The 22944-nt window shown below is 47.6% G+C and overlaps 1 protein-coding gene across 3 annotated transcripts in view; it reads left to right on the forward strand.

Annotated features, from left to right (window-relative positions):
• Positions 1-22182, forward strand: part of Ambra1 (autophagy and beclin 1 regulator 1) — a 208358-nt gene extending 186176 nt beyond the window's left edge. For all 3 annotated transcript variants that reach the window (XM_052722471.1, XM_052722472.1, XM_052722473.1), the window contains 4 exons: positions 3178-3317; positions 12917-13009; positions 14021-14214; positions 20651-22182. In XM_052722471.1, the coding sequence (XP_052578431.1) occupies positions 3178-3317; positions 12917-13009; positions 14021-14214; positions 20651-21147 (924 nt within the window). In that variant the 3' untranslated portion in view covers positions 21148-22182. The remainder of the gene's footprint in view (positions 1-3177; positions 3318-12916; positions 13010-14020; positions 14215-20650) is intronic.
• The last annotated feature ends 762 nt before the right edge of the window (positions 22183-22944 follow it).

Below are 22944 nucleotides of genomic sequence, written 5' to 3' on the forward strand. Positions count from 1 at the left end.
TCTTAGCCACAATTGTGTGATCCCAACTAAGCTGTCCTGTTAGAGTGTATGCCGCATTATACTTACCATGGAGCCCTTTAGATTAGAAAGGACAACATTGATTATCCTGGCGGGGGAGGGGGTTGGTTTGTTTGTTTTTAAGATTTTGCTGCCGGTGGCGCACGCCTTTAATCCCAGCACTTGGAGGCAGAGGCAAGTGGATCTCTGAGTTCGAGGCCAGCTTGATCTACAGCGAGTTCCAGGACAGCTAGGGTTGTTACACAGATAAACCCTGTCTCAAAAAAACAAAACAACAACAAAAGGATTTTGCTTTATTTTCAACTATGCATAAGCATGTATGCCTGTGTGAGTACATATGCTTGTGGGGCCAAAGATGTCAGATCCCCTGGAGCTGGTGTTACAGGCAGTTGTGAGCCACCAGCTCTGCATGCTAGGAACTGAACTTGGGTCCTCCTCAAGAACAGCAGGCACTCTTAACCACCAAGCCATATCCTTAGCCCCACATTCTTTATTTAAAGGAAAAGACTTGGTTAGGAACAGAGGAAAAGGAATGGTACTACCACCTGTATGAGCCTTCAACCAGGTATGCCAAGTGTTTATCATGAGCTCTGAATGTGGTCAAGGCTCCTGCCAAATATATATGTATGAAGAGATTCATCCACAGGCCAGGCAGTCATATTCTGGATGATTAGAAATGAAGTTCATAAATTCCTCTGGGCTTTTTCCTCCCTCCTTTTCCTTTTTTGAGATAGGGTCTTACGGAGCCCAGGCTCCTGATTCTCTCCCTTAAGCACTAGGATTGCAAAGGTGTGTACCACTGTACCTGATGTCATTGGGCTGGATTTTAGTTAGAAAAATTTGTGAACCCTAGCTAATTCTTTGAGTCAAGTCTTACAGGAAGGCTTTTAAAAAAAAAATGTATATTTATTTACTTAATGTGTATGGATATTTTGTCTGCATATATGTCTGTGTACCACATGCATGCCTTATGCCCAAGGAGACCAAAAGGAGACCAGAAGAGGATGTTGGATCCCTGGGACTGTAGTACAGATGGTTGTGAGCCATCATGTGGATGCTGGGAATTGAACCCTGACCCTCTAAGAGAACAGCCAATGCTCTTAACCACTGGGCCATCTTAACAGCCCAGCATAGGAGGTTTTTGTCATTGTTGTTTGAGTTTGGCTTGGGATTTTTTGTTTGTTTTTGTGTTTTAATTTTGCCTGTGTGTGTAGGTGCACTTAGCATGTGTGAAGGTCATACAACAGCTCTCAGGAGTCACCTGTCTCCAGACTCCTTGTGGGGTATGGGGGTCATCAGGTCATCAGGCCTCTTGCAAGTTCCTCTGCAGACTGAGCCATCGCTGTGGCCCATTGTTTATTTGTTTTGTTTTGAGATAGAGTCTCAAAATGGCCTTGAACTTCTGATCCTCCTGCCTCAACTTCTAAGTGCTGGGATCCCAGATGTGTTCTGTCATGCTAGGCCGAGTTCCTTAATCCAACAAACACAGTTAGGACTCAAGCCAAAGCCAATTCTGTGTTGGCTTGAGTCAACCTGAGGACCATAGCAAAGCCATTCTAGAACAGTCCCAGTAGCTATTAGACACATTTCTCAGTGCCACACCTGACAAGTTACTGATATCAGCATTCTCTGTATGGTAATATATGGAATGCACATGCATTGTAGAGACTGTCTTGATAAGAGCCTTTCCAGTCGGTATCCAAGACACATGTATCCATATTTTCAAATCCAAGACTGCTTGATTTGAGCAGAGGTAATTCATCCCTGCTTTACAGTTTAAATTTCAGGGAGGCTAGAACAAAAGCAGAAAGAAATGAGAAGAAATGAGAATCTCAACTCCTGCCCTTTCATAGACTCTTGTTAAAGATCCTAAATGCAGGTTCCTCGAAACAGAATCAGCAGCTACCATTTATAAGCTTATGCCATGCCAGGCAATTTTTATATCCCTATTTCTTAAATTTTCCTAGTTATTTGAATGCAAGGGTGTGTGTGGGGGGGTCAGATCCGTGTCCCCCATTCCCCTGCCATTTGTATGTAGTACTTGGCATGAAACCCAGAGGTTTTTTTGAGATAGAGTGTCACATAGCCCAGACTGGTTTTTAACTTTTTGTGGCCAAAGATGACTGACTGGTCTTCCTGTCTCCTCCTCCTCCTAAGTGCTGGGATTTCAGGTTGCATCACCAGACCAAGTTTATGTGGTGCTGAAGATCAAACTCAGGGCTTCATGCATGCTTAGGCAAGCTTTCTGCCAATTGGGCTGTATCCTCAGACTTAATGTGGGCGATTTTTAAGCTGAGATCTAAACAAGTTGTTATGTAGTCATATCAGGGTTCAAAGTTAAGTTCAAGTAAATGCCCCTGTCTTTCATTTCTCTCTTCCCTGCCCCAGTCTCTGACCAAAGGTGCTTTTGAAATGACTCTCAGGTCAATGTCAGAGACCTTGTCACTGGATTTCTCTTGGGCCCAAACTGTAGATGAAGGCAGGTCACCCTTAGGACAAAGTAGCTTTTGGGGAGGTAACAGAAATTACTGAAAGGGGAATTTCTGCCTTTGAGACAGGAGATGGATCTAATGGTGGTTTATGTAAGCCAGAAGGCAGTCATGGGCCTGCAAGTTGAAGATTCCCCTCTGCCCTGCTCCCCACATCTGAATATACCTTTTGGATTTCCTTAACAATAGCAGTTTTAACAGTGCTTTTAATTAGCTGAATTAAGAATGTTCTCTGATGTTATCACCCCCTCCCGCCCCCCTATCACCTCCAATTCCCCATTGCTGTGAGAGCTCTGGGGTTTCCATAGTAACAATACTACCAGCCCAGGTTGACTTTTACTGGTTATATGCTGGTCAGAGGAAAGTTATGGCCCATTCGTTTCTAGTGTGGTAGGCTGTAGGTGAGGCCTTTCTGGTCCTGATGTCAGAGCAATGAGGTGAGGAGTGCTGAGAGACAAAGAATGTAAGTGTGCCCCTAGAAGAGACCTAGCTCTCTGGAAAGTAAGAGGGCTCCCACTCCTCCTTCCCCAGGGTCTCAGATGAGTTGAAAGTCAACCCATTCCCAGCCTAAAGTCTCAACTCCCTGTGGTTAATTTGATCCTCCTTGGATTTTGTTATTTTTGGTAACAAGTTGTTTTTCCTCCCATTCTCTTCTCTGTCTCCCACCCAGAGAGTTTTCAACGTCCTTTACCCCATGCCTGCTGACCAGCGGAGACATGTCAGCATCAACTCTGCCCGTTGGCTACCTGAGCCAGGGCTTGGTTTGGCCTATGGCACCAACAAAGGAGACCTGGTGATCTGCCGACCAGAGTGAGTTCCTCAAGGGGTGGGTATGGACACTATCTGAACAGAGGCCTAGGCAAAGCAGTGCTCCCTTGTGGGCCTGGCCAACCAGGTAGGGGCCTTTTACAAGGACAATCCAAATCCTGCTAGAAAGGGATTGGAGGTAGTACATGAAGGACATGAGCAAAAGGTTGAAGTTCAAAACTAACCTCGACTAATGAAACCCTGTCTTAAAAGGGGGGGAGGGGGACCTTCTGTGTTTTCATATTGTTCCCACACCACAACTTCCCAGGCTGCTTAAAGGACCTTCTTCTCTCAAGCTAGAATAAGCTCTTCATTCCAAATGCTGTCAAAAGACTGCTTTAGTAGCTGGGTGTTGGGTGGTACTACTATAATCCCAGCTGCTTTGGAGGATGGAGCAGAAGGATTATGAGTTCAAGTCCAGCATGGGTTACATAGTGAGCTCCAATGTCACAGTAACAGAGGGCTGAGAATGTAGATCAGTGGTAGAGGCTAACATATGTAAGGTTTTATGGTCAATCTCTGGCACTGCCAAAACAAAAAAAAAAGCCAGACACTTCAGATATTGTGCTTTCTTGACTCTAGACAGTTTGTGTTCTCCTTTGTTGCCTCTTATTATCTGGTTTCCTAGCCATTGTAAAGTGCCCTCAAGTTAAAAAAAAAAAACAGATATCAGAGGTTCTTTTTAAAACCTGTTTTGGAAAAATTCAACAAGTGGTCTCATGTTTATGTAAATGCAACAGATACTAATGTAAGAAATAAAACTGGAAACGGTCTTGTTAAAACCCCAGTTTGGGGACCTGGAGAGATGACTGAGTAGTCAAGAGTACTCTTTCTCTTGTAGAGACCCAGATTAGGTTCCCAGTACTCAAATGGTGGTTCACAACCATTTGTAACTGTAGTTCAGGGGATCTGATGCCCTCTTCTGATCTCCGTGGGTACCAGGATAGATGTGGTGCATATACATCCATGCAGACAAACATACACATAAAAGAATTTATTTTATTATTTTATATATAATTATGAAATAGTATGTTATTATTTATATTGCATCTACAATATATTATTATATGCTATAATATATACTAAAATAAACATACACATGAAATAAATAAACCCATTGGTCAGGCTACTGATCTCTAACAGCCTGTTTCTGTGTCTTGCCTCTGTTCCTTTTTACTTGAAGCTCTAGCTCATAATAATGAAAGCAGATTGAGAAGCTCAATTTAAAGTCACAGTGATTATTATCTGGACTTGAAGTAAGAGAGAGAAGGGGAGCAAGAGCACTTCTGTCCAAATGACACCCTTTTCCCTTCCTCTGGCTTTTTGGAGGATAGAGGTCTCTCCAGGTACTTACTCAAGACCCTGGAATCAGCCTGATTTATTATCAGTTTCTAGGCTCAGCCAGGTGGAGAGTGTGAAGCCCTGCTTCACTGCAGATCAGGCTGATTGCTTCGTGGGACACTGTGGGGAGCCAGCTGACTAAATGCCACTTCTGCCTCCAGGCTGCCCTAATTCTGTTCTTCACTTGGTGCAGTTTCTAGAGTGTTGTACAGACCAGGCTGCATGTTGTGACTGGTCTTGCAAAGTCTTTGGTCTTTAGCCTTTGGATGTACCCACATCCTCTTTATTTCTATTTATCTTATTTTTTTGGAGATAAGATCTTATGTATCTCAGGCTAGCCTCAGAATTTCTATATTGCCAGGGAGGATCTTGAACTTGTGATCTTTTGATCTTCTTGCCTCCACCTTTGAGGTGCTGGGATTATTACACCCATGTGCCATTATACCCAGTTTGTGCTAGACCAGGGACTGAATCCAGGGCTTTGTATGTTAATTTGCTGGGCAAGCATTCTTCACCTGATTTACATCGCCACCTTCCACATGCCTTTGTTTGTGCTTTGGTGGGGTCTTGGTGTTTTTTTCTGAGTATGTATTTGGATCTGTTCTTGTGGTGTGATAGGTGACTGGGGATTGACCCTGTCAGCTCTCAGCTAAGTTAGGACAATGGCACATGGGAGAGAAAACCTGGTTCATTCCATCTTGAATATTTGGACACCCTCCCAAAGAGAGGCTGTGTTTTAAGTTTGACCCAACAAAGCTGGTCTTGGAGCAGAGAGAGGGCCTTGTTCTGGCAATTACTTGCTCCTAAGTTTCTGTGTCCAGGACACCTCTCTCACTCCTTATTGTGTCTTTCCAGAGCATAGCCTACCTCTTTGACTGCCACTTTTAGCCCAGATGTTGGACCTGTCACTTTTCGTTCTCTCCGTGTGCTGTCCCTAGTCTGGTATCTGTGGGCTCTTAAACACTTCTTCGCCCCAAACCACATGAAGCTGATTATCTTATTTCGTCTCTTTAGGAATTCCTAAGAAAAATCTAGTAGACATCTTTTCCAAAATTGGTACAGGATTCTGGACCATAATTTTATTCACACCAATACTATAGTTATAGGCCTTTCTTTTCCTGTCTTTCAGAGACCTCATTCTTTCACGATCTTGTTTTATCTATGGCTTCCACCACTCACCTTTGTCCACAGCAAAGTACTCAAGCCCTCTCCTTGACAAAGTGATCCACCCTCCCAGAGGCACTCTCTAACCCAGTTTGTTGTCATCCTCCCAGATGCCATGTCTCAAACCCTAGCCCACGTAGTTGGTGTGAGTCACAGACTCCTCAGCCAGACATGAAGGTGGCTTTGGCCTCTATTTCTCTCTTCTCCCCATATGTTGTCTTCAGCATCCCAGAGTCTCGTCGAGCCTAAGCCATCTTGGGCTCCTAGGAAACTTACCCACCAGTAGCTTTCAAGCCTCTTCCCTAAATAAAATGGACACTGGGCCATGGGGCCGTCCCATCCTAGGCCAAATGGAGGTAACTTAGCCTACCAGTTTTGGTTCTGCCATTTATTCTGATTTCTTGGGATCCCATAGCCTTAAGACAGGAAATTTAGGGTCTGTTATAAATTCAGAATGGATGAGACTTTGTCTTAAGTTCTTCAAAGTTTCCCCGAGGTCTCACTCTGTAGCCAAGGCTGACCTTGACCCATATTGTAGCCTGGACTCTCACACTCCCTGTCACAGGCTCTTTCCACTATGCCAAGCTTAAAGCTCAGCTGCCTTTATAGCTGTTATTTGCACTTCAGGTAAGGTAAAAAAAAATTATTGATTAGATAGGCATCCCCACAAATCATTGTTAGAATTGGGTCTCTGAATTTTCCAATCCAGATCTTTTTCCTATAACTGATATTTAGCTCTTTTCCCATCAAAAAATCCCTCTAAAGCTGGGTATGGCGGTGCATGACTATAATCTCAGGAGGCTGAGGCAAGAATGTCTTGAGTTTGAAGCTACCTTGGGTTAGGTAGCAAGACTCTGTGTCAAAAAAATGAAAAATAAAACAGGGCTTTTGACATGGCTCAAACAGTCAAGGGCCTGCCTCTGAGTTTGATGACTGAGTTTAACCCCCAGAACTCACACGGTAGAAGGAGACAGCCAACTCCTGAAGTTCTCCTTTTAACTTTAGATGAATGTCACACACACGTACACAGAATAGCTGTGGCTTTTAGTTGGTTTGTTTGTTTGTTTTAATTTTGAAGAAAGTAACATTTTCTCCTGCATAAAAGTATATCACAGGACCATACTCATGCTTCTGTGGCTCCCTAGGTCCTATTTAGGTGAATCAAATGACTGGTTCGTTGGAAAATGGGACTGTAATCCTGAGTGTTGACATGGATAACAGGCCTCTTGCCTAGACTAAAAACAGTAGGAGTAGGAGCTCAATGTGCCTGTCTGCTTCATAGGCAGCTGCTTAAGGCTTCTGCTGTCCCTGAGGGATGTAGTTCCCTGGCACACCCATTCCCAAGAGCACAGAATCCAGCCTACCAGCTGGGCCAAGATTGCAGCCCTCCCCCTAAACAGGTGGTTGTCTGCCTTTGTCCAGGCACAGGCAGCTGGGTTGCATTTTGTGCTCTCAATGCTGGTCTTGATTCTCTTCCATTGTCTCAGCCTCAGCACTCTTGCCAAGCACAAAGACTGGGAACAAGCTCCTTGGGTGTCTCTTGGTGGTTGTAAATCCCCACTTGACAGTAGACAAAGGCTTTAAAGAATATCCCATCTCACCCTGAGAAAGAACTCTTAGGACAAGTGAAAAGACTGTCCCTTAAGGGCCTGTACCAAGTTATCAGACCATGGTGGCCAATAGCCCAGTAATCGCTTCCCCCTTCCTAGTAATGAGGTGTACCTCACTACTTCCAGGCTGCTGCTGTTGTGCCTCTGGCTGATTGCCAGCTCAGCCACCCCCACTGCTCCTCACAGTGGGTGTGAAGGACCACTGCTTCATGGGTTTTCCCTGTTAATGGGGGTCCAGGGAGGCGTTACTAGACCACTGCTTCTAGAGTCAGCTCAGAAGGCAGAAGAGAGATTGGTAGAAGAAAAGTAGCCTGAGCATGGAGCACCTGGAACCTTGGCCAAGGGTGGCACTTCTTACAAAGCCCCAGTTCTGTCCCTCAGAGGGAGCTACCAGTGTAAATGGTAATTATAATCAAGCATTAACCAAGCAGGGGAAAGAAACACTTTGGAATGAAAAGGGGAGCCAGAACTGCCACAGAGACTCCATCCTTCAGGAAAGCCAGGTGCCAGCTCTCTCCCTCACTGTAGAGATGGTGCAGATAAATGCCAGTCTTCTTGGAAACAATCCTCAGAGACAGCCCTGAGACCAGCAGATGAAGAGTGTTCTCAGTTAGGAAGCTCAGAGCCACAGATTGTGTGGACAGAACATTGGGACCACTGAGAAAGCAAGGCTGGCTCTTGCCTCTATCAAGGAGCCCAGGAGGGTTCCAGCAGTGAGACTGATTGAGCCACACCTAGAAACACAGCTTAGAGAGGCTGCTGAAGAGTCAGGTGCTGGGTAGAAGCCCATTTGAAACATGGCCCCTTGTTGACCTTCCCAGTCCTTATCCCTTGGTGTGTTTGTCTAGATCCCAGGAAGAGCCTAGAGAAAACAGTGACTCATTCATCTAAACCAAGTCCCAAGAAAGAGCCGGCTGTAAACCATTCTTTTAACTTAAAGGCAGAATCAGTGACATTTAGTCACCAGAGAGGGTGTCTTCAGCTCTGATCCTTTAGTACAGTACAGTACCCAGATTTGAAATCAAATCCAAGACTTGCCTTGCCTTTGTCAGGCTCACTGGCCACAGAAACAGAACAGTATAGGCAGGGCTCAAACTCAAGATCCTCCAGCCTTACCCTACAGGCATGTGCCTGTAATCACACGCCCAGCTGTGATCCCTGTTCTCTTTGGCAGTTGACCTCTTCAGTAAGTAGTCCAGTCTCCAGCTCTTAAGGGGTAGCACATGCTGCCTGATTAGTTTTTGGGGGGTGTGGTCCTTGGCCTCTCGGTGTCATGTTGATGTCCCAGAACAGAATGGTTCTTCTGAAAGTTTCATTCTAAGATAGGAAGAAGGTTTCTGGTTACACAGGACATGGTTTGTGGTAGGTTAGGTGTGAACAGTTTGTTGTCACTAACTAGCCCTGAGTAACAGGACTTACAGAGGCGGGATTTGGCGGAGGCCCACATGGTATTGCAACCTGTCGATAAATCTTGACAAGTTTGTAAAGCAAAGGCTTCTTGGCAGCTGTCTTCACACAGACATAATGCAGCCAGGATTTGCTCACCATAAAGTGCTGTTTGGGGAGGCTCTGCAGTTTGCTCCTGGACATCTGCCTTTCCCTAATGCAAGGCTGTCTCTCACCTTTGCCCTCCAGTGGCCTACAGAAATAACTGTTTGGAGGAAGGAAACTGTACTCTGTAAAGAAGGGTCTGAGTAAGAGTCAAGTGACCACGAGATCTGCAGGCAGATAAGAGAGCAGAGAAAGAGGAGCCTAGCATTCTCTCAGGTGACGCAGCTACCCAGAATAACAGGTCCTGTGCAGCTAGCTGTGGAGCCTCTCCCCAGTTCTGCTGCCTTCCACACAAGGCAGCCCAGCCACCCACTGCAGTCCTCTCGTCCAGGCCTGTGCTGACTCTTCAGGATTGGAAAAGAAGTCCCTTGTATCTTCTCCCCAAACCCACCTTCTTCTGGCTCTTCCCTGGGGATGTCCTGTTGTCAGAGGAAAGTGACCGTGTCCTAGCTTACAAACTGACGTGCTAGACTATGTCATAATCTGCATAGGCTACCTTAGCAAAACACAGACCTGGTGCTTTAAACAACAGATGTTTTTCTTCCAGTTCTGGAGGCTGGAATGCCAAGATCAGGTACCATCAGGAGTTTCCTGAGAGGGCTGTCTTCCTTGTTTATAGATGCCTACCGTCCCACTGTGCCATGGCTGTGTCTCTAAGAGAGAGTCCTCTCTCCCTCTTCTTGTAAGACCATACATAGTTCTAGTAGGGTAAGGCCTATCCTGACAGCCTCCCTTAACCATGTTTACCTCCTAAACACTGGTGTTATAGCTAAGAATATAAAGTTGGAAGAACAGAGCTCTTTAAGCCCAAGCTCTTCAAGAACGTGGATTTCTTGTCTTGTTCTGAAGCACCATGAATGTTTTAGACATCACTTAGGCTATCTACTAGATCTAATTAGTGAACTTAAAACTGTTGTTTCGTTGCTTAGATGAATCAGTGCGTGAAGGTACCTGACTCCGTGCCTGACAACCTGAATTTATCTTAGGACCCATATGGTGAAAGGAGAGGACCAACTCCCACACATTGTTCTTAGACCTGCACACGCCTGCTGTACTATGTGGAACACACACACTACACTAAATAAGTATTTAGTAAATAGAAAATGTTTTGTTTTAGGAGGTGTTAGAAAGATGGCTCAGTGGTTAAGAGCACTTGCTGTTCCTTTTTCCCCCTTTTTAATTGAAAAAAATTTATATATTCTGATCACACTTTTCCTCTCCCTCAACTCCTCCCAGATCCTCACCATGCCCTTTCTTTCTGTCTCTTAAAAAACAAAATAAGCCAGGCAGTAGTGGCACGTGCCTTTAATCCTAGCACTTGGGAAACAGAGGCAGGAGGATCTCTGTGAGTTCGAGGCCAGCCTGGTCTACAGAGTGAGTTCCAGGACAGGCACCAAAACTACACAGAGAAACCCTGTCTCGAAAAACCAAAAAACAAAAAAAAAAAAAAAAAAAAACAGGAAACATACACATACAAAAACCACATAAATGGAAACCAAAATATATAAACAAAAGGCCAGTAAAAACAAGATTATGCCCAAACAAAGCAATATGAGACAAAAATGTATAAAAATGCCATTGAGTTTGTTTTGTATTGGCCAACTACTCCAGGGCATGGGGCCCTACCCTGAAGTGTGATTAATATACCCAGTGAAACTTGGAGAAAATTAATTTTTCCTTTGCAAGCAGGTATCAATTGCAAATGGCTTTTTTTTTTTTTTTTTCTTGAGACAAGGTTTCTCTGTGGTTTTGGTACCTGTCCTGGATCACACTCTGTAGACCAGGCTGGCCTCGAATTCACAGAGATCCTCCTGGCTCTGCCTCCCAAGTGTTGGGATTAAAAGCATGCGCCACCACTGCCCAGCACAGATGGCTTCTTGATGTCCACTTTCCCCTCTTAGCACTGGGACCCCATCTGGCTTGAACCTGCACAGACCCTGTACATGCTACCACAGTCTCTGTGAGTTTCTGTGTGCATTAGTCCTGTGAGGTCTAGAGAACAATGTTTCCTTGGAGTCATCCACCACTTGTAGCTCTTATAGCCTTTCTGCCTCCTCTTCTGCATAGCTCTCTGAACCCTGAGGGGAGGGGTTTGATGAAGACATCCCATTTAGGATGGGGTGCTCCAAAGTCGCTCATTCTTTACACATTGTCCAGTTGTGGGTCTCTGTGTTAATTACTATCTACTGCAAGAAGTTTCTCTTGATGATGGCAGAGCAAAGCACTGATCTATGAATAGAGCAGAATGTCATTAGGAGTTATTTATTGCTATGTTCCTTTAACAGAACAATAGTGTTGGTTTTCCTGTAGGCCCATGACCTATCCAGTCTCAGGTTTTTAGCTACCCTAGAGTGTCAGGTTTGGATTACGTCTCATGGACTGGACTAAATGCAGTCAGAGAATGGTTGCACCAGCATGTCTTGATGGGTTCACTTGGCTGTCAACACACTATGTACAATGTGTAACTCCAGTTCTAGAAGATCAAACACCCTTGTTTGGCTTCCACAGGCACCAAGCATGCATGTGGTGCATATACATACATGCAAGCACTCACACATGCATATAAAATAAAAATAAATAAATCTTTAAAAACAAACCCTCTTCCTTCCCATTTCCTGTCCCCGTACTTCACAGCAATCACCAACACACTACTCTCAACCATAGTATCTGCTGCAAGGCAATACTTTATCTTTATTTTTTGCTGTTTGCTTTGTGAGACAGAGTTTCACATAGCCCAGGCTAACCTTCAATTCTTGATCCTTCTGCCTCTACCTCCCAAGTTGCTACCTAGCACTATATGTATTTGCCATTCTGCCTAGATAGGGAGAGATCTTCAAAAGCAAGATAGTCTTGTGTTTGTGGTGCTAGAGATTTAACTTAGGGCCTTATGCATGCTAGATAGACACTTTGTCATTACTGAATCCCCAGCAGCAGTCCTGTTTAGGGATCTACATTGTTATCTAAGACTGTAGCTTGTGGTGGCAAGTCAGTGAAGAGAGATGAGGTGACCACTGCTTCCCTGCAGCAGGAGGGAAAGCTGCCTGATGAAGTTGGCAGCCCAGGGAGCTCAGCAGGCAGAACACTGTAGAAGGTCTTCCTGAACTAAGCTTGCCTGTCTTGCTAACCTTGCCAAGGAGGCTCTAGGTCCAGAAAAGACCCATGGTACCTTAGCAATAGGAAAGGACTCAAGGCCTGGGTATCTGCTTTTAAAGACTGAGTGGTCCCTTCTGGCAGCTGTCCATGGCACATGTCTCTCCAGTAAGTCTTGATCTAGCCTCTAGCCTCTTATTCACCGTTGCGTGTCTGAAGAATACTTGGAACCTGCTGCATATCTGGTATTGGTGTTTTTTTATTGCCTCCTGGCTCTAAGGAGAAGCCTATTAAAGGCATTCGAGATATTCAAAATATCTGAGATGCTCTTAGGGTTTCTATTTCTGTGAAGAGACACCTTGAGTATAACAACTCTTATAAAGAAAAACTTTTAATGGGGTGGCTTACAGTTTCAGAGGTTTAGTCCATTATCATCGGTGTACAGGCAGACTTGGTGCTGGAGAGGGAGCTGAGATTCCTACATCTTGACCGGCAGTCAACAGGAAGTGAACTGAAACACTGGGTATGGCTTGAGCATATATAAGACCTCAAAACCCACCTCCATGGTGACACACTTCCTCCAACAAGGCCATACCTACTCCAACAAAGCCACACTTCCTAATAGTGCCATTCCCTGTGAGCTTGTGGGGGTCAATTACATTCAGACTACCACATGCTCCAATGTTGAGCACCCTAATGAGGGAGCATTTCTAGACCTGGTCTCCCTTCCCAGCAGAGGGGCAGGATGGACCACCCTGCCATGGCCCCCAGGACTTCTCAAGAGTTCTTAACCACCTCTCTAACACCTCTTACCTTCTGTTCTCACCTTTCCCGATGGATCTTCAGGGCCTTAAACTCTGGTGTTGAGTACTACTGGGACCAGCTAAATGAGACGGTCTTCACTGTCCACTCAAACAGCAGGAGCAGCGAGCGACCTGGGTAAGTGAAAGTCAGAAGACTCCTGTGTTTGAGGGTCTCTGGGTCTTTCCTCAACCAGAACAGCTTTTCACTGATCTGTTACTTGTCTTAGACTTTTTCATACAGTCTAAAGAAGACAGGCTAAAGAGATTGCTCAGTGGTTAAGAGTGCATACTGCTCTTAGGGAAGACCTGAGTTGGGGTCCCAGCACCTATGTCAGGCAACTCACAACCACCTACGACTCCAACTCTAAGGGGTCTGATGCCCCTGGTCTCTGTGGGCACTCACATCTGCACTCACATGCCCACACCCATACACAGATATACCCATCACATAATTGCAAAAGAAGACAAAGCTCTTGCTCTTGGAGGCTCGTCGTAGAACACATGCCTTTTCTCATTCTGGCCATGGTGTCTGAGCACACTTGGAGTGAGAATAAAGAAAAATCCAGAGAAAAATGTTACCCCATGAGCTCTTCTCTGTTGCCCATAGAGAACTGTGGAGTGGGGTTATCTTCAGATGACTAGGGCCACACAAATCAATGACTGTAGCCCAGGGGGCACTGAGAATAGGAATCTGGCCCTGATCTTTTTCACTGAATCCACTAATGAGACGTGGAACATTGTAAAAACAAAATAAATACTGGTTCAACGGGAAACCTAAGGCAGGTCCTGCTTCCTATAGGACTCACAGGGCACAGCTGGAGCAGTAATCCCAGAAGCAGCTAAAAGTGAATAATTGGTGAGTCTCAGATTGGGGGCTCAGCTCTGCTGCCTGTCCTAGCTATCTCAAAAGTCTGTGTCAAGGGAACACCCAAGGAAAGGAGGGCGCTAACCTTGGGGCTGGGCCTTACTTGTGAGGAACTGTGCTCCCAACCTACAAGGCTCTTTTTTTAAAGCTGCTGTAAGAAGGTACTTGTGTCTTGGCTCTCCCTTTTTAGGCTGTGGGCCTGGAATTGGTATGGTATCCAAGACTTCTGTGAAGGACCTGTCCCAAGCCCGTTCTGACTTCAGTCGGTCTTTTTTGCCTCAGAACCAGTAGAGCCACATGGCGGACAGACAGAGACATGGGCTTGATGAATGCAATCGGGCTGCAACCTCGGAACCCTACCACCTCTGTGACATCTCAGGGCACCCAGACTCTAGCCCTCCAGTTGCAGAATGCTGAAACACAGACTGAGAGGGAGGAAGAGGAGCCAGGGACAGCATCCTCAGGTCCTGGTGAAGGTAGGAGCCTTGAACTACTAGCAGAGGACATCGGACCAGTAATCTGCTTTCTCGGGGCGAGTTAGACCTGTGCTTCTGGAGGACCAAAGAGCGTGCATGGAAAGTGAGGTTCTATAGGAAGTGCCCCTTCTAGAGCTGAGCCGGGTACCTGGGCCTCTAGTTTATCTCCCGTCAGCTAGCATGGCATATCAGGACTGCTGCAAGTGAGGTTCTTGGTGCTCCTCTTGTACAGTGTTTTGATGCTGTAGTGACTACAGCTGGACATACCAGCAGTCCTTCCTCTCACCTACTTCAGGTATGATACTGCCTGCCTCAGCCCTGGCTCTCTGCTGGCCTCACACTTTAAAGAACCAATTAGCACTTCCCAGTGGTAGGGCTCAAGCCACTTTGGAACCCATCAGCAGCTGCGTTAAGCAGGCTGCTCTCACTCTCCTTACCTCCTACCTCCAGCCCCCATGCTGCTCTTAGCTCCAAACAAGGCAGCATCTAAACAGACTTTTTCTAGATCTGGTTGAGCCATTTGCTTGAAAGATCATGGAAGGAGAAGCCCTGATGTGCATCAGGCTGAGAGTAACAAATTTGCTTAGGTTGCCTCCAGGAAATGGCTTTTCTGACTGCAGCTCTCCATGGGGCACTTTCTCCCTGCCATGAACTGAATGTTGAGAGTTGAATCCCTTTTTGGGCTGCAGCCTAGCCCATCTCCCACATCTGAGGCCCAAGGCTCTTTGTGGAGTTGAAACCCCTTGCTGGGGACATGAGCAGCTGGCAGTGTTAGCCGAGGCGGCTGGCCAGCTGCAGCTTTGAGTCTCGGAGAAGACAACAGATGAAGTCTCATTCAGCCATATCCAGGCCCATTTTTGTAGGCGTTTGTGGACTCTAAGCCACCCTGGAGTCTATGAAGCTCATTCCAAGAAGTCTCGGTCCTAAGTGCTCAGGGAACCACTGCTTCTCCAGCAGAGCTAGAAAGTACTTCTCTCAACAAGGGCAGTAGCCTCTAAGATGACCGGATGAGTCTAGTATCATGGATGTTTACCCACAAGGAAAAGATTCTAAGAATGAGCCTTCATCCTTCCCCTCAGAGCTTGGAGTTCAGTGAAGTTAAACAGCTCACAACTAAGCAGCTGACAACTTTGGCGTGATAGGGACCTTGGGAGGGCCACGGGAGGGCTAGGAAGCCTTCCAGAGGAGGTGATCCTAAGCTGAGTCCTCAGGCCTAGTTGTCATTAGACAGAAAGGGCTGGCAGCAGCATTTCGACATGTGTAACAGCACTGGGTTAAAGAAAAACTATGACATGTGAACAGAGGCCCACTAGCAAGTGTGTGTTTAAGGAAAGCCTGGCACGTGTTAAGAACTGAGGCTGGCTGCATGGACAAGGTTGCTTATAGGATTCCCAGGTGGAGGAAAGCCTCTGTCCCAAAGGTGAAGTATAGCGGTGGTTCTTGAACAGGATCTGCTGCCGAGATGTGTGCCCTCTGGTGTCTCACCTCCCAAAGAATCCTGTCTTTGCTGCTTCTGGGCTGCAGCTTCTTCTTGTTTGGGGGCTGGGGACCTAGAGAGGGCAGGAGGGTAGAAGCTGTCCTTTTCAGACTCTAGGACTAGAACCTCATTTCTTTCCCCTTCCCACCCCTGGCTTCCTTCAGTCAAAGCAGGTGATGGTGGAGATGCTGGTTAAGAAGCCTAGCAGGCAGCAGTGGCGGAGGTCCTGGCAGAGTGCTGAGGGACAGCTCGATGCTTCTGTCCATGGAAACTTCTCTCAGAGCTCTGGACCTTCCCTCCCCCGCTTTCCCATGCGTAGTGTTCCCTTTCAAAACTAGACAAAAATGGAAAGTATGGGTTGTAGGAGTGGGTGAGGGATTGGTCACTAAGTGTCTCTTCTGGAGCCTTTACCCTAGTGCTTATCCCATGGCTCTGATGCCAGATACCTTGCTGGAAAAAATAGTTGTCAGTGTTCTCCTTGCCCACACTTTCTCATCTAGGGGTAGGCACAACAAGGTGGCTCCTGACTCCTTGTGTTGACTGAACTGGTAGCCAGGTCTTCAGGAGCATGCATCAGAGAAGCCTAGCTGAGGTTAGCCCTTCTGGGCTTGGCTGTACCCCTCCCCAACCCCCATCACCACCACCAGGACCTGAATTTGTTAGTTTGAAAACCAGGTCTGGTTATAGTAATCATTGTCCTGTAACCCACCCTTCCTTAGTATAAGCCCAACAGCACCAGTCTGCTTCTCATTTTCTTTTTCTAAAAATCTGAGACTGGTAGTGTAGCTCAGTGGTAGAGCACATGTGTGAAGCCCTTGTTCAGTTGCCTGCACTCCCACCTCCAAATGACTAACTAACATTCATTCAGCTAGTTCTAAGACTTTTTGATCAGCTCTCTACAAGGAGGATTGTTGTATTTTGTTTTTTACTCTTTTTGGTGGGGCCCCACCACACAGCTCCCAAATAAATTCACACATGGAGGCTTATTCTTAAGTATGAATGCCCAACCTTAGCTTGACTTAATTTCTAGTAGCTTTTCTTAACTATGCTGACTACCTTTTGCCTCTGGCTTTTCCCGTTCTCCTACTTCCATAAATCTTGCTCCATGGCTTGCTGTGTAGATGCGTAGCTGGCCCCTGGAGTCCTCCTCCTTCTCTGGCTACTTCTTTTTTTTCCTCCCAGATTTCTCCTTCTATATATCCTCTCTGCCTGCCAGCCACGCCTGTCTCTCTCCTGCCTTGCTATTGGCCGTTCAGCTCTTTATTAGACCGTCTGACGTTTTATACAGGCACAGTATCACAGTTTCACAGAGTCAAGTAAATACAGCATAAACAAAAGTAACACACCTGAAAATACTCTACTACAGGGGATTTGTTCTCTTTGCTTTTATGCTTTGGGGCTTTAATCAAGAAGTGGGAGCTGCTCCAGGTCTTGAGTGTGACTGCCACAAGCTGCTCTCCTCTGTCCAAGAGGCAGCTCAGAAAAGGGGAGGAGCTCACGGATGCTCCCAGCACTGGTACAGTGAGTGTGTCGCATGCAGTCAGCCTTTAAGAAGTATACAGAACAAATGGATGGAGCCAAGGGAGGCCCTGCCTCCCTACTTCAGGGAGAACTCTGCCCCTTTGCCTCTCAGCCTTGGGCCTCTTTCTGATATGATGAAGACAGAAGTTAGAACAGTAGCCACAGTTCAGGCCTCAGGCCTAGGAAAAACAGGTGCCATTATAGAAGAGCTGGACGCGCGCGCGCTCACACACACACACACACACACACACACACACACACACACACACACACACACAAAATGACAGGGGGTACACAGGAGGTCCTAGGTTGGTCTCCCCTCTTGCCCTGCCCTACTGTTTGAAGGTGTGGCCCTTGGGACTCAGCCCTCAGGTTTTCTATTCTGTGTACAAAGCTGAAGCTTACCTGTGTAGGGCAGAGTAGGTGAGGGCAGCGGTCATGGGGGTTAAGTGCAGAAACATTTCTCCTCTCTTCTGGAGAATAAAGCCCCCCAAAGTAAATGCAGCTGAAGGGCATTGTGGGAAATGGCTGATCCCACCTGTCTTCTGCATTCAGAATGTACCTTAGAACTTGCCAAGGAAACAGTCTGCCCACAGCACTAAACCAGCTCCTATTTTTCAGACTCTAAAAGAAACACTTTAGCTACAGGGGAGGAGGCAGCAGAGTTGCCCACTGTGGTCACTATTGTCCTGCTCCATATCCTTTGGGCTTCAGTAGTGCTTTCCTTTTGGGGATATGCAGCTGCCTCCAGTCGTTCCCAGCCTTAGCTCACCCTTCTAGGAGAGGAACACAGCTCAGAGGTCTCGGCTAAGTCTGTTCACACTCAGCCCCAGAAGCCAGTTGGACGCACATCTCCCGTCCATTATTTTTCAGCGTGCTCTGTGTCTCACATTGTATGAGGCACTGTGAACCCAAAGGTTTTAGAAAGAGAATCACATAATGAAGCCACTGTGTCTCATCCCTCAAAGGGCTAGTCCATAAGGGAAACAGACATAGAAAGATTTCTCTTGAAGCAGAATAAGAACCAATTTTCCAAAGGGGCCTTGAGTCTGAAGCCCCTGTATGCAGCATAGGAGCCCATTTTTAGTCATCCATATGTGTAAATAAGCATTTCATTCTAGACCATGTGTTACACTGACCAGAGATGAAGAAGACCTCCAGGAAGGCCCAGCAGTGAGAGATGTTGCAGCCACTAGTGACTGAGCCAGAGAGAGGTATATGGCACTACTGGAGCTCCAGGTGCTATAACCTCTACTCTTGAGCGAAAGATGTGGCATTTATAGTGGCCTCTGAACTTGAGTTGACTTGAGACCGAAGGGATAGGTGAGAGCCTGTGTAAAGTGTCTCTCGGTGCACAGGCAGGGAGCAGAGCTGGGTCAGCTTTAGTGAAGCCTGTTGTGTGCAGTGGATGGGTCAAGGGGTCTGGCCAAGAAAACCATCAGGGCCTAGTCAGAAGGCCCTCCACTGTCAAAGGGACTTTGAAAGCTCTGGAGCTGCTGAACTTTGAGCAAGATGTGGACTTAACCAGAGTTTACTTAACTAAGAGTTAGAGCAGTAACAGCAACAACATGGAGATAGGCTGGGAAGAGAGGAGAGAATAAGTTAAGAAATAGCCAAATCAGAGGTGTGGGGTGGAGAGGTGCAGAGCTGTAGATAGATAGGCAGCTGAAAAAGACCGTCTCAGACTTGAGTGCAGGCCACAGGGCACTCTGGGGCTGAGCTCTATTGGCTCCAAGATGGCTTTTCCTTCTCTGGGAAACAACCACTGGGATGTTCTGAGAGTTGAGCAGACACAGTTGACATGATGGATTCAATGCCCACAGGACCCAGGTAAGCCCACTGCAGATCCTCAAGGAGCAGGAGACATCCCAAGAGAGTTCTTGGGAACGAGTGGAGATTGCCTAGAACATAGGAAAGTCCCCGAGGGCAGGCAGTTCATAGGATAGAGGCTTCAGTGGTACTGAGTGGTAGGTACTGAGTGGTACCAAGTGGTACTGAGGTCCTAGGTTGGTCTCCCCTCTTGCCCTGCCCTACTGTTTGAAGGTGTGGCCCTTGGGACTCAGCCCTCAGGTTTTCTGTCTTCTGTGTACAAAGCTGAAGCTTAACTGTGTAGGGCAGAGAAGGTGAGGGCAGCAGTCATGGGGGTTAAGTGCAGGGTTTCCCAGGGACCTCAGGAAAAGTCAGCTGTCTAAAAGCTGAATCCTGGGTAGAATTCTCACTAGTTAGTACTGAGAAAAATGGATCAAGATCTAAGGAAGAATATGAGCAAGTACCTGCCGGTCCCATGCAAGAGCTCGAGACACAGCTAAGTCATAAAAGTGACTGGCCTGGAAGTCTGACTCAGACAAGCAGGCAGAGAAAAGACTCAGGGATCGAAGGAAGCCTTGGGAAAAAAAACAGCTATTGACAGGTAACCTTGAAATAAATAACTCATCCATGAGTATACCAAAACTAAAGAATCCCAAACTGGGCAGGAGCTAGCCAAAGGAGACAGATCAGCGTTCACCGGAGCTGTACCTGGCAGCTGGGACCCTTGACAGGAGCTGCTCGGCTTGGGGAAGAGTCGAGAAGAGTCGGGAAGACTTGGGATAGAACCGCTGCTGCCCTGCTATATGGGCTCTTATTTCCTCCTCAACACTATGCAAATGCTAAGAGTCTTGGCCAAGTCCAGCCAGCCACTAATGAGTGGCACAACTGTGATTTGAGCCCAGATCTTGACTGTTCTTGCAGGGAATGCCCATGTCTCATGGGGGAACAGACCCATGCTCCCTCTGCTTAGAGCTGCAGGTTGGAGTCACGGGCCCAGCTGGCAGCTGGTTCTTGTCTATGGTATCAGGCATGTATCCCAGAGAGAGAGTGACTAGGAGAGGTAGCAGTGACTGTGGGTAAAGGGAGATGACAAGAGATAGGACTTCCAGGGAGCAGTTAAACAGGCTTTTAGAAAATAACACAAACAACAAAGCTGAAGGAAGATAGTGTTGAAACAGAGCATGGCAGACTCTCTGCCTTTGGACCACACCCTGCAGGGTACATGCTTCTTCCCAAAGACCAAGCGACATATCCCATTCCAGGACCAGGTCTGAAAGTCATTCCAGATGAGGAGAGAATAGACGAGCAAGCTTTCAGTCCTCTCTGCCTCTTTTCAAAGCACCCTGCACTCTAAATGGAGCTGCAAGACTTAATTAAAGCCAAGCACTTGCCTTGGGCCAGCCTTGGGCTCTGCCTTGGCCACTTCCTCCCCAGTAAAGCAGGGGAGGAACTGTAGTACTTGGGACCCTTGTCCTGCTGTCAGGACTCCAATTTCCAGTGGTGACGTTGGCCTCTTACTCCTGTTTTTCACCTAGAATCCCCCAGCATCTCCTAGCTCCTGCTGCCTGGCTCAGAGGCTCAGACCAGCAACTAACACACACCTTCTTTCCTCTGCTTTGTACCTTCCAGGCGAGGGCTCAGAATATGGCGGCAGTGGGGAAGACGCCCTCAGCCGGATCCAGAGGTTAATGGCCGAGGGTGGCATGACAGCTGTGGTACAGCGAGAACAGAGCACCACCATGGCCTCCATGGGTGGCTTCGGCAACAACATCATCGTCAGTCACCGCATTCATCGCAGCTCCCAGACAGGCACAGAGTCAGGCGCTGCTCGTACCTCCTCACCCCAGCCCTCCACCTCTCGGGGACTGCTCTCAGAACCTGGACAACTGGCAGAGCGAGGCCTAAGCCCCCGGACAGCTTCCTGGGACCAGCCTAGTACCTCTGGGAGGGAACCACCTCAGTCAGCTCTACTGTCTTCCTCCCCTGTCCCCATTCCAGTCCCCCTTGCCAGCAATGAGGGACCAACCATGCACTGCAATGTGACCAATAATAGTCACCTTCCTGAGGATGATGGCAGCAGCAGGGGGGAAGCTGCAGGCCCTAGTGGGGAGCCACGGAACCGGTAGAGTCCAAAACAGGCACTGGCGCCTCCCCTCAAGCCGCTGAACAGAAGCTGGGCCTCACAGCTGGCTGGGAACTGTACACACAGAAGGGCTGATGTCTGTATCTGGGAACAGGAGGAATGAGGGGGTGGGGCATGGAGCCAGTGGGTTAGGGGCAGTCCAAGGGGCAAGACTGGCCTGGGGGACTAGAGCCCTCCAGGATCTGGAGCCCAGAAGAGCCACACTGCTGGACCTGATGTGAATGAAGAAGCAAGTGGGTGTCTCTGCCACATACTCCCCTTTCTCCTAGGGTCACTGGCCTAGGGGACTCAGCCCTGGGCAGGTGCCCCAAAAGAGTGAAGTCTTCCAGATCTAGACCGCACCATCCTGGACAAAACAGTGGGGCAGTTCTTCCCTGCCCACTACCTGGGGGGCAGAGCCACCAGAAGCAGAGGAGCAGCCTACCCCCTACCCCCAGTTGCCCCCAACTCATAAACCTAGAGTTCCAGCCTCTCCTTATCCCCTCATCCCACAAAGACATAAAAGTTGGGCCCAGCTTCCATTAGGGGACTTCCTGTATTCACAAGTGGGGACACCTGTGAAGTGAAGGGAGCAGCCTGCTGGCCTGACACAGTATGGAGTCAATGCACAGTGGTGGACAGGTCCTGGGGGGGGGTGTAGGCTGGCCCGCCCCCAGCTTGTCCATGAAGCCCCCCCCCCCCGCCCCGCCCCACCCCAAGGCCCTCCATGCAGCACCTATAGGTGTCAGTATTACCTAAGCCTAGGCTAAAGCCAGCCCAAGGCTGAAGGGAGAGATTCCAGGTCAGAATGTGAGGTCTTGGTCTATGATTTGAGGTGTTGCATGTGGAATCCTGAACTGTACGTGTAGTTCTTAGTGGAAATCGAGGCTCTGATCGTTTTGTTTTTAGTATGCAAATGTGATTTCCTTTCTGTTTGTCACTCATCATAGAAGCATTGTGGTGGGAGGAGAGGGGATAGTCTACTGCTAATGAGGGAGACACCAAAGATCTACATCATTAAAATGATGACATGCCCCTCGCCAGGCTCCTGCTTGTTTCCGTGGAGAGGGAGGAGGGAGAAGGGTTTGGGACTTGGGTGTGGAAGGCATCAAACTGGGCAGCCTGGCTTCTCTAGGCATTTCAGTGGACCTAGTAGTGGAAACCTCCCCAACCCGTTAGCCCAAGTCAGCTGCTTGAGGGTTGCTTCCTAGGACCTGGTGCAGACGGGCAGCCTCTTAGTGGCAGCTGGCTACTAAGAATGATAGAGGAAGTCATCCGGATTGCTACCTATCCAAGGACTATGGGCCTGAGTGATGATTACACTCTCCAGTCCTGGAGACCACTCCAGCAGGTTCTGAGCAGCTGGGAGGAGACCGCAGGCTTGTCTGCAAGTGTCCTTGAAGGTGCCGTGGTTGGCTGGAAGGCCTGCCCTGTCCGTGTCGTTGCTGCTTCCCATGTTAAGCCAGTTTAGAAAGTAGGAGAGGCCTTCAAGTATACCTCTTTAATAGAAAGGCTGAGTGACTCTGGGTCACTTGCCAGCCTGGACTACCACAGGTAGGATACTGAAGATCATCTGGAAGGAGGTGGAGGTGGAGACGGTGACAATTACCAGCTCTGTCACAACAGAGATGAAACCAAAATGGGCAAGCAAGTAATGCAAAACTGTGAAGTTACAGAGCAGCACACATTCTCTCTCTCTCTCTCTCTCTCTCTCTCTCTCTCTCTCTCTCTCTCTCTCTCTCTCTCCATCTCTGTCTCTCTCTCTCTCTCAACTTGACTTTTCTATCTGAGGGAGTAAAAA

This window comes from Peromyscus californicus, unplaced genomic scaffold (assembly GCF_007827085.1).
Source record: "Peromyscus californicus insignis strain IS unplaced genomic scaffold, ASM782708v3 Scaffold_7__1_contigs__length_154581171, whole genome shotgun sequence".
Classification (NCBI taxonomy): Eukaryota; Metazoa; Chordata; class Mammalia; order Rodentia; family Cricetidae; genus Peromyscus; species Peromyscus californicus.